General features: G+C 43.8%; 1 protein-coding gene across 2 annotated transcripts in view; it reads left to right on the forward strand.

Annotated features, from left to right (window-relative positions):
* The window catches only part of LOC111151582 (WAS/WASL interacting protein family member 2), a 46,680-nt gene that overhangs the window by 25,955 nt on the left and 9,233 nt on the right, over window positions 1-11,492 (forward strand). For both annotated transcript variants that reach the window (XM_022509655.1, XM_022509656.1), the window contains exons 3-5: window positions 5,673-5,805; window positions 6,501-6,617; window positions 6,971-7,627. In XM_022509655.1, coding sequence (XP_022365363.1) covers window positions 5,673-5,805; window positions 6,501-6,617; window positions 6,971-7,627 — 907 coding nt within the window. The remainder of the gene's footprint in view (window positions 1-5,672; window positions 5,806-6,500; window positions 6,618-6,970; window positions 7,628-11,492) is intronic.

An 11,492-nucleotide genomic window follows, 5' to 3' on the forward strand; every position in this document is an offset into this window, starting at 1 on the left:
AACAGATGAGAAGTACTGCCTTAAAGAGGAAAAGCGACTTGCCTAGCTAATTTGTTTTAGAACTTCAGGTCTGCCAACTTGGTTTTTTCTCTAAGTTCCTGTTTTTAGACATTTTGTTTGAGGATATATATGAACCCCCTTTCTGGCTGAAATTTTATATGGAAGCCCAATAAGTGCAGTAGATAAAAGCAGAGCTGCTTTGGTTATAGTGGGATTCAAGGACCCAAAATATATCCATGGATCTCTTCTGATGATGCCCTATATCATGCTGTCTTAGTCATTTACTCAGTAGCCTTTTGTTGGGGCTTACTGAGTATCAGAGACTTGATTAGGCATATAACTTGGAAAATCCAGATAATTTTACTCTAAACTTCTATATTTCTCAAGTCTTTCCCAACAAGCTTTATTTATATAATTAAAGAGAGGCAAAACATGCAGATAAGAAAAAGAAGCAAATAAAAATAATCTGTATTATCATTGCCCAGAAATGAGACAGTTTTGGCCTTCAAAGGCTTCCAGCGCAATGGGAGAGATAGACAAGTCAACAGGGAAATTCCATGCTATGCAGAAATAAATGAGGCCACAAAGAAGCATGCCTCAGTACTGTCTGGAGGGAGTGGAGGCAGTCAGAGAAGTCTTCGAGCTGTGAAGTGATACTTGAGCAGAGTTTTAAACTATGAGTAGTGTTTAGCCAGAAGGAGAAGAGGGAGGGCAGGCACTTGGTATTGAGGAAGTAGAATGAAAGGGTGCTGATTTTTGGGAAAGCATACCCAGGATTGGATCATTGCTTGAGGGGCCTGGTGGGAGATGAAGCCAGAGGCAAAGGCTGAGGGTTTTGGCTTTTCCTCCAGACAGTGATGGGAAGGTAGTGAATTTTCAGCAACAGGAGTCACCTGACAGGGTGTGTGTTAGAAAGGTCATCCTTCACAGTGTGGAAATGGTTTGGGGTTGAGGCTGGAGGCAGGGAAGTCAAGACTCACAGATAGAAGCCTGTTACAGCTGAAAATCTGAGAGTTTGCACTAAAGCTGTAAGGATGGGAGAGATGTCTACAAGAGACACTTAGAAAGTAAAATCTTACAGAGTTGGTGACTGATGCAAGGAAGAGGAAGGAGGTTGGAACAACTGTAGTTTGGGAGATTGAATGATGGTGCCATTTACAAAGCGAGGTTTGTGGAGGACGATGTGAACTCAATTTTAGAGATGTTGAGTAATGTTTTAATAATTTTCTCTTTGCAAAAGTAATATATTCAAGAAATTTATGAACTGTGGTTGGGGCACCTGTCTATCTCATTCTGTAGAGCATGGGACTCTTGATCTCAAAGTTGTGAGTTTGAGTCCCACAGTGGGCATAGAATTTACTTTAAAAAAAAAAAAAAAGAGCTTTATGAACTGTGGGTTAACATAAAGAAGCAATTATCTGTAATCCAGCCATTCATAATAGTTTTGTGTATATCCTTCTCCTCCCTTCTTCCTTTTTTTTTTTTTAAAGGTTTTATTTACTTAATTTATTTATTTGACAGAGACACAGCAAGAGAGGGAACAGCAGGAGGAGTGGGAGAGGGAGAAGCAGGCTTCCGACCAAGCCAGGAGCCTGATGCAGGGCTCCATCCCAGGACCCTGAGATCATGACCTGAGCTGAAGGCAGACACTTAATGACAGAGCCACCCAGGCGCCCCTCCTCCTTCCTTCCTTTTATCTCCTACTTTTTATAAAAAGGAGGCTGTGCCATATGTACCACTGATTTTTTTTTCTCCCCCTCCCCCCACCGCCAGCACTGCTATGTTATGAGTTCTAATCTGCTCTTAGTTGTTAATACATCGTGAATGGCTTCTTACATCATTAAATGGTTAGTGATATTAAAATTTTTTTTACTGTACTAAAAATGTGTCAAAGATTAGAGAATACCAATAAAAATAGAAAATATTAAGCTGTTAATAATTTTTGTTAACATTTTATGTTTTACATATTTATTATAGGAAAACTAGAAAATTCAAATAAATATAAAGAATTACTACCCAAGGGGCACTTGGGTGGCTCAGTAGTTAAGCATCTGTCTTCAGCTCAGGTCATGACCCCAGGGTCCTGAGATTGAGTCCAGCATCAGGCTCCTTGCTCAGCAGGAGGACTGCTTCTCCCTTTCCCACTCCCCCTGCTTGTGTTTCCTCTCTTGCTATCTCTCTCTGTCAAATAAGTAAAATCTTTAAATTAAAAAAAAAAAAAAAAAAAGAATTATTACCCCAAATTAACTTTTGTTCATATTAGCATATATCCTTCTGGAAACATTTGGTATGTATGTACCTTTTTTTCTTTCAGTACAACTACTGCTTATTGAGCACCAGGCACTGTGCTAAGTTCTTGAAAAAGTTCTTGTTTCATTTAATTTTCAGAACTACCCTGTGAGATAGGTTCTGCTTTAATCTTGTTAAATGTTTTGTTTTGTAACTTTTTTTACTTGATTGTGTCAAACATTTGCTATCTAAAGACACTTAACTTACACATCTTTAAGAGCTTAACTGGCATTCCCTTCTGTGCTTATGCCATCAGTATTCCTTTTGATTGAACTTTTATATTATTTTTAGATAGTTTTATGCTATTAATAACATCTTTGTGTACTTTTCTAGTTGTTTTCTTAAAGTTAATTCCTAGATAGAATTCTTGTGTAGACTTTTTAAAGTTTGGTACAAGGGACGCCTGGGTGGATCAGTCAGTTAAGCCATCAGTCAGTTAAACCATCTCTTGGTTTCAGCTCAGGTCATGATCTCAGGGTGGTGAGATCCAGCCCCGTGTCGGACTCTGCATTTGGTGTGGAGCCTGCTTAAGATACCTTCTCTCACTATTCTTCTGCCCCTCCCCGGGGTCTCTCTCAAAAGAAAAAGAAAAAGTGGAAGGAGGAAAAGGGTGTTTGATACATAAACTTCTTTCTGGAAAGATCATACTATTTACCTTCCTCTGGATAATACAAAAGAGTACCTGTTCCCCTGAACCCTTATGACCACCGTAAGACAGTTATGTATTCTACACATTTTTTTTTGAGTATCCCCCGTGTGCTAGGCAGCATACAATTGTCAGTGGACCCTGCCTTCATGAAGCTAAGCAGTCTCCTGTTACAATTCCAACTTTAACCAGTTTCATTGGTAAATAATGATACTGTGTTTTAGCCTGCATTTCTAATTTTTTTTCCATATTTGCTGGCTTGAGGATTTCTTTTACACAGTGTTTATATCCTTTGGTTATTATCCTGTAGACTTATAAGTCATCTTTATGTTAATGCTGTATAGAGTTAGGACACTGCCTTTGTGTGTCAGATGATTTTTTTCCTTCTAGTTTGTCATCTGCTTATTATATTCCTAAGTAAATAACTTAAACAAATCTTCTAGTCTTTCCCTATATTTTAGTTGTCATGTCCTTCCCCTTGCCTGCTTTTTTCATTTGGTTACTTCTTTGTTTTTTTTTTTTTTTTGATGTTTACATTTTATAACTCAACTAGAATTTGAGAGTAAGCTATAAGGTAGGATTTAACTTGTTTTTTCTCCACAACTTAGCCAGTTGTTATTGGTAGCTTATATTTAATGATCTGTGCCTTCTGCACTGCTGAAATACTTTTATTATTTCTTTCTCTTCTTTTTAAGATTTTTTAAATTTATTCATTTGAAAGGGAGAGAGAGAGAGAACTAGTGACAACATAGGCAGAGGGGAGGGTCGGAGGGAGAGGGAGAAGCAGACTCCCTATTGAGCAGGGAGCCTGACACAGGCCTTGATCCCAGGACCCCGGGATCATGACCTGAGGCAAAGGCAGATGCTTCACTGACTGAACCAGCCAAGCACCCTCACTTTTATTATTTCTTATATAGATGTAGGTTTGTTTATGAACTTTGTGTTTTGTTCCATTTATCTAGCTGTTTGGCCCTGTGCTCCTGTTATAGTTGGTCCTAGCTTTTGTTGGTACTAGTTCCATTCTCTTAATTTTTCTACTAAATCTTCCAGATGGATTTTAAGATAATTTTTTAATGGTTTCCAAAAAATTCCACTGTGTGGTTAATTTAAAAACCTCTACATTTAAAAATTGTGTAAAGGGGCGCCTGGGTGGCTCAGTGGGTTAAGCCGCTGCCTTCGGCTCAGGTCATGATCCCAGGTCCCTGGGATCGAGTCCCGCGTCGGGCTCTCTGCTCAGCAGGGAGCCTGCTTCCCTCTCTCTCCCTCCCTCTCTCTGTCTGCCTCTCCATCTACTTGTGATCTTTCTCTGTCAAATAAATAAATAAAATCTTTAAAAAAAAAAATTGTGTAAGGTACATGGTATGATGTGTTAACATTTTCAGTACATGTGGGATATTCACTTTAAGATGTCCTGTAGACATTGGCACATAGGGGTGTGAAACCCAGGGCCAGGAGTGGCGACGAGATATAAAGATTGGAGATACTTGGGTTTTTCAGCGGTATTCAAACCCTGTGACTGGTTGAGCTTGCTCAGGGAGATTTAGATGGAGGCTGAGGATAGGCATTTAAGAGGTAGGTGGAGGGCGAAGAACTCAAAAAGAAATATGATGTTGGAAAAGACCATAGGGTAAGTGGGAAAGGCATGGGCTTTGACACAATCAGAACAGCTCTGCATTTACTAATCATGTGACATTAAGTTTTCTAAACCTCCATTTCCTCATCTTTGGAATGAGGATAATACGGGTTATTTTCTTTTATTTTACTTTATTTTTAAAATATTTTTATTTACTTATTTATTTGAGAGAGAGTTTGTGCATACAAGCAGGAGGAGGCGCAGAGGAAGAGGGACAAGCGGACTCCACATTGAGTGTGGAGCATGCCACGGGGCTTGATCTCACAACCCCGAGATCATGACCTGAGCTGAAACCAGGACTCGGACATCTAAGCCACTGAGCCACTGAGGCGCCCCAGTATGGTCTACTTTGTAACATTGTTCAGGAGATAATAGGGAAGCAATGAGGTCTGTTAGTTGAGATAAGGTAGGCATTTTAGAGTCAACTGTCTGGGTTGGGATCCTTGCTTTACTGTTTACTGGGTGCATGGCCTCAGGACACTGTTCAACTATTTGCACTTTCCAAATCGGTAATGATAATGATACCTCTTTCATAAAAATATTTCAAGATTTAAATGAGATAATGGAAGTAATATGCTTAGCCTGAGGCCTAGCAGGGACTCAGTCAGTGTTTGCTTCACACATGTAAAGCTTCTAACACAGAAGCCCAGCACACAGGTACTCAGTAACTATTAGTTAAGCCCCCCCTTTTTTTTAAAGAGGGGGGGGGGGGGGGGGGGGGGAGTGTAGAGAGGGAGAGAGAAAATCCCAAGCAGGCTCCACGCCCAGGGCCCAATGTAGGGCTTGATCTCATGACCCCAAGATCATGATCTGAGTTGAAATAAAGAGTTGGACCTTTAACTGACTGAGCCACCCAGGTGCTCCAGGTAAGGCCTCCTTTCAGAAGCTGCGGACTAGGAGAGAGACCTGAACCTTTCACAAAAGGCACAACAAAAAAAGGACAAAGAAGAATGAGAGCACACATTGGTACTGATACTTGGTGTAGGATCTGATTAGGTTAGAGGGGCATTAATGAAATCCAGCTTGGTTTAAGGTATTAATCCCAAGCTCCTAGTAAAGGGAACTATTTAGGATGAATAGTTACCTTCTCCCCTCTTCCTCTAGGCAAACACAGAGCAGCCCAAGCTGAGTAGAGATGAACAGCGGAATCGAGGTGCCCTTTTACAGGACATCTGCAAAGGGACCAAGCTGAAGAAAGTGACCAACATTAATGATCGGAGTGCTCCCATCCTTGAGAGTGAGTCTAACCTTCATTTCCTAGTGAGCCACCAGGACTGACTTGGAGACTTGGCTGGCCTGTCATTTTTATTGTTGGGCCTTGAGTGGGAAAAATTTGTTCTTTAGGAAAGTTTTCTTTGAATACCTTAGAGGTTTCTTTTTGACCTTTGGGATGTATTCTCTGGGGGAAGATTCCCAACTCCTGCTGTAACTAGTGCTCTCATCAGAGCACATCCTTGGCTGTTCTCTGAGGAGACCATCATGTTACTAAACCTCTAAGCTGAAGCTAGTGAAGATTTTATAATTGCCATAAGTGTCCATTCTGTTAGGCCTCTGGAGAGTTTGCTCATACCTGGATCCCTAAGTACCTGGCCCCCTTACCGTCTGGGTTTTGGAGAGGAGAGCCCAGAGAACTCTGATGAAGGTGTCTTGATCCTGGTTTTCTCCTTGCATTTTTAAATAAGGGAAGTGTGGTTCCTTGTTGCTTTTGTTTTTTCTGTTTCATCACAGTGAAGGGTTTCATCTCCACGTGAAGATGTGGAGCTGAGACGCCTTAGCCTTTTCTTCCTTCCTTTTTTTTTTTTTTTAAATGCAAAAGCAAGATTGGTATGTTTGGAAATTAAAGCCCAAGTAGAGGAAGGGTTTCTCCTCAGGATTGACTTGGTCACCAGCTCCCAGCATGTGAAGTGAAAACCCTAATGGTATGCTTTCCAGAACCGAAAGGAAACAGTGGTGGTTATGGCTCTGGAGCAGCTGCCCTGCAGCCCAAGGGAGGTCTCTTCCAAGGGGGAGTGCCGAAGCTCCGACCTGTGGGAGCCAAGGATGTTTCAGGTATCTGATCAGTACTTTCTTAGGCTGTTTCCCAAGTGTGTTAATTTCTGACTAGTCCCAAGTGAGTCATCTAGGGTTAAGGTATGTGGTAGAGGTGGGAGGAAGGAGAAGTAGAAGCAGGGGAGGAGTTACAGAGCAGAATAAAGCCAAAGCTGAGGAATTAAGGAAAAATGTGTTCAACTTGTATCAGCAGTATTTGTCAGTGGGCCCTGAGCCTAAAACCAGATTAAAATCCAGAACTCTACAGGCATTTAACCTGCTACCATGCAGGTTACACTAAAAAGGCTGGGCGAAGTAGAGGTACTAACATGTATCTAGCTCTGTTGATTGAGTGCTGTCTGGTGTATTTGTAGAGAACCTAGCTGGTAAGCCAGCCCTACAAATCCCCAGTTCTCGAGCTGCTGCCCCAAGGCCACCAGTGTCTACAGCCAGCGGGCGCCCTCAAGATGATACAGACAGCAACCGAGCCTCACTCCCGGAACTGCCCCGGATGCAGAGACCCTCGTTACCGGACCTCTCTCGGCCTAATACCACCAGCAGTACAGGCATGAAGCACAGCTCCTCTGCCCCTCCTCCACCACCCCCGGGGCGGCGTGCCAACGCACCCCCAACACCTCTGCCTGTGCACAGCAGCAAAGCCCCAGCCTACAACAGAGAGAAACCCTTGCCGCCCACACCTGGACAAAGGCTGCACCCTGGTCGCGAGGGACCTCCTGCTCCACCCCCAGTCAAACCACCTCCTTCCCCTGTGAATATCAGGACGGGACCAAGTGGCCAGTCTCTGGCTCCTCCTCCTCCTCCTTACCGCCAGCCTCCTGGGGTCCCCAATGGACCCTCCAGTCCCACTAATGAGTCAGCCCCTGAGCTGCCACAGAGACACAATTCTTTGCATAGGAAGACACCAGGGCCTGTCAGAGGCCTAGCGCCTCCTCCACCCACCTCAGCCTCTCCGTCACTACAGAGTAATAGACCACCTCCCCCAGCCCGGGACCCTCCCAGTCGGGGAGCAGGTAAGTGCCTGGAAGCACCTTTTTTCCCTCTTAGAGAATTGAGTTTATCTTCTCAGCCTTTTTTCCAAAGCCTGCCTTCAGCAATTGAAGAATTCACTTACTCATTCAGCAGGTTTACTGATTGCCTTTTTGTGTGTCACACTCTGTTTTTAGGGAAACAGCAATCAATAGAAAAGACAGAAGAGTCCTGTTCTTTGGACAGTCAAGCAAATAATGCAGATGTAGGTATAGATATATAGATAAAGACATAGTATGTAGATGCTTTAAAGAAATCCAGAGCAGAGGAGAGGAACAGGATATACAGGGGTGTGGAGGGTTGTTGTGGTGTTTTCTGTTGCAGGGGTGGGGTGAGAGGAGGGTTAGGGAAGGCCTGACTGATAAGGTAACAATCAGGGAAGACCTGAAGAGAGTGTCCGAGTGGGCTAAGCAGTTATCTGGGAGAATAGCTATTGTAGACATTGGGAACAGCAAATACAAAAGCCCTGAGACTGGGGACAGCAGGACTGGAATGAGTGAGGGGGGAAGAGTGGCAGGAAATGGAAGTCAGGAAGCTGGATTTCCACGGGAGAACACTGTAGGACTTTGTCCAGATTGGCATTTACTCAGATGCTGAGCCACTGGAGGCATTGAAAGAAGCTTTGCGTAGCTCTTTAAAGGATGACACACTTGGGGTGCCTGGGTGGCTCAGTCAGTTAAGCATCTGCGTTTGGCCCAGGTCATGATCCCAAGGTCATGGGATCGAGCCCCACTGGACTCCCTCTCCCTCTGCTGCTCCCCCTGCTTGTATTCTCTCTCTCTGTCAAGTAAATAAGATCTTTTAAAAAATAAATAAAAGGATGACAAACTCCTATGTTGAAAACAGACTGCACAGGGACAGAGGTGGCAAGGGAGACCACTTAGGAGGCTGTTGCAGTCAACCAAGGAAATAGGTAGGACCGCAGCAGGTTTGGGGGAAGAAGACAGGTGTTTGCTTTGAAACAAATCAAGTTTGACATACCTGTTAGCCAAACACCAATTCATTATTTTCTTTTGGATGTCTGTCAGACCCTGAAGTTGAGGAGAAAAGTCTGGGCTAGAGAAATTTGATACTGAAGACCGTATGCTGGATGAGCTCACCTAGGGAGTCAGTCTAGGTAGAGAAGAGATTGAGGCCTTTATATTAGAGCTCAGAGAAATGGAGAGTAGCAAGCAGGGGAAGCTAAGAGCCCTAGTGAGGAAGAAAGAAAATAAGAGGATGCTGGAAGGATGCCAAGATCAAGTGATCAGCTGTCTCCAGGACTGAAAACTGAGAATGACACTGATCTTAGCAACATGGAGTCCTTTAGGGGAACCCCCAAACAACATGATATCCTTTTGGTAGTTTCAGTGGAGTGGTGGAGGATGAGGGTGAAAGTCTAATGACATGTGTTTGGGAACTTGGGGATAGGAGGAGAGGAATTGGAGATAGCAATGTAGAAGTCTCTGAGTTTACTTAAAGGGGAGCGGGGGTGGGGGTGCAGATAAATGGAATAGGCGCTGCAGGAGAATGTGGGATTGAGGGTTGGGATCCCTCCTCTCCAAGATGGGAGATATTTCAGCATCTCTTTGTACACTGAGGAAATGATACAATATAAAGGGGGGAAATTGCCTGAGTTATATTCCCTAGAAGGCTAAAAGGAATGGAATATTATTCCTAGGTAAGGGGTTGACCTTAGATAAGAAGAGAGGTAGTTCTTCCGTGGTAACAGGAAGGAAGGCAGAGTGCATAGGCAAAGGTGCATGTGGGTGGGTGGGCATAGTGGTAGGAGCATGTGCAAAGTTTCTTCGTTTTTTTCTTTTTCTTTTCTTTCCCCTCCCTCCCTCCCTTCCTTCTTTCCTTCCCTCCTTCCTTCCTTGCTATATTTATTCATTTGAGACAGAGAGAGAGAGAGAACAAGCAGGGGGGAAGGGCAGAGGGAGAAGCAGGGTCCCTACTGAACAGGGAGCCTGGACATGGGGCTCTGTCCTAGGACCCTGGGATCATGACCTGAGCCAAAGGCAGGTGCTTAACCAACTGAGCCACCCAGGCGCCTCTTCTGGTTTGTTTCTTATTGGTGAAATAGAAAGCAAGGACATCTGTTAATGAGGGGAGGAAAGGAGAGGGGCATGAAATGGTCTTTTGGGAGTGTGGGAGAGTGAAGAGGGTGGGGAGGTGTGCTGGGCTAACCAACAGCATGAAAGGCCCACTGAGGATTAGGAGCCGTATGTTCAAAGTGAGATTCGCGCAGTGTGTGTTCTATATGTGTCTGTTTGCAGGTACTGCAATGTATGTCTGTATGTTTGCAGGGTGCTGAGTAGGGACAGCACGGTATTTAACCAGGGTTACCTTTTTTAGACAAGTGGGTCACTAAGGGAGAGTGGGGCAGGGGCGCTAAGGATGTACGTCAGGGAGTGATTGTAACAGTGGACCATGAGCCTAAACTGGGTGAAGAGGGGAGTAAGGAGCTCTAGAAAAAGTAGAAGAGGTTGTGTAGTCTTTACAAAATAGCATGACTGAAGGTAGAGAGTTAGGGAGACCATGAAGCTCTCTAGAACCTTCTTAGACCCAGGAATTTTGGCTCTCATGGCCTCTTGTATCATTGCCACATCCTCTACAAATGGCTTTTGAACTTTTAAACAGTCCTTGCAGGTTTGAATCATTAAGAAATTAAGTCAGTAGGAAGCACTTGTTGAAAGCCCATTAACCTGCACTGCTGCTTGGTGAAGTACTTGGGGTTTATATTCTAGGAGCTGGCAGTCCAGCATACAGCAGTCGTCAGGTGACCTGGTACTTTTCCTGAGCCCTTGTCTCCCTGGCTTTAGCCGTAAGAACCCTAGTCCTAAGGTGGCCTTTGCTTCTGTAAAGTTTAGGTTAAAAATTATTTAACTTAGGGATTTTTTTTTTAAGATTTTATTTATTCATTTGTCAGCAAGAGCACAAGCAGGGGCAGTGGCAGGCAGAGGGAGAAGCAGGCTCCCTGCTAAGGAAAGAGACCAATGCTGGGCTTGATCCCAGGACTCCAGGATCATAACCTGAACTAAAGGCAGACACTTAACCAACTGAGCCACCCAGGCAACCCAAGGATTTTTTTTTTTAAAGACTCATTATCAAAGCAGAACCCATATCTTTCTAACCCTATCCAAGGAATAGAAGTGGGGGGAAAATGTAATTTCTGTGGGTTTAACTGAGTAGTTTTATTTATTTATTTATTTGACAGAGATCACAAGTAGGCAGATAGAGAAGGGGAATCAGGCTCCCTGCCGAGCAGAGAGCCCGATGCGGGGCTCCATCCCAGGACCCTGGGATCATGACCTGAGCCAAAGGCAGAGGCTTAACCCACTGAGCCATCCAGGCACCCCTATTTTTCTTTAACTAAATAATTTATTATTATCATTATTATCTTAAACTAAGCTGTAGGCCTAATATGGGGCTTGTAAGTAGCAGCAGTTCTTAGTGTGATAGCACTGAGAGAAAACTGAGATATTTTAATCAGAGATCTTGTCAGTATTGGCTCTCTGACTTTGGGCAGATAGCTCTGATTCTCTGAGTTTCCCTCATGTGTTCATAGAACCTTCAGTTGTGGCTGTAAATAAAAGTATGTATGAAAGTGCTTTGTAAACTGTAGTATGCTGATAACTGTTAGTGGTTTTATGCAAAGGTTTCCATGTAGTTCGTGGATTATCTCTTATTAAACCATATTATAGGGGCGCCTGGGTGGCTCAGTGGGTTAAAGCCTCTGCCTTTGGCTCAGGTCATGATCCCAAGGTTTTGGGATCAAGCCCCGCATCAGGCTCTCTGCTCAGTGGGGAGCCTGCTTCCTCCTCTCTCTCTGCCTACTTGTGATCTCTGTCAAATAAATAAATAAAT

This window comes from Enhydra lutris, unplaced genomic scaffold (genome assembly GCF_002288905.1).
Source record: "Enhydra lutris kenyoni isolate GAN:26980312 unplaced genomic scaffold, ASM228890v2 scaffoldscaffold26, whole genome shotgun sequence".
In the NCBI taxonomy this organism is placed as follows: Eukaryota; Metazoa; Chordata; class Mammalia; order Carnivora; family Mustelidae; genus Enhydra; species Enhydra lutris.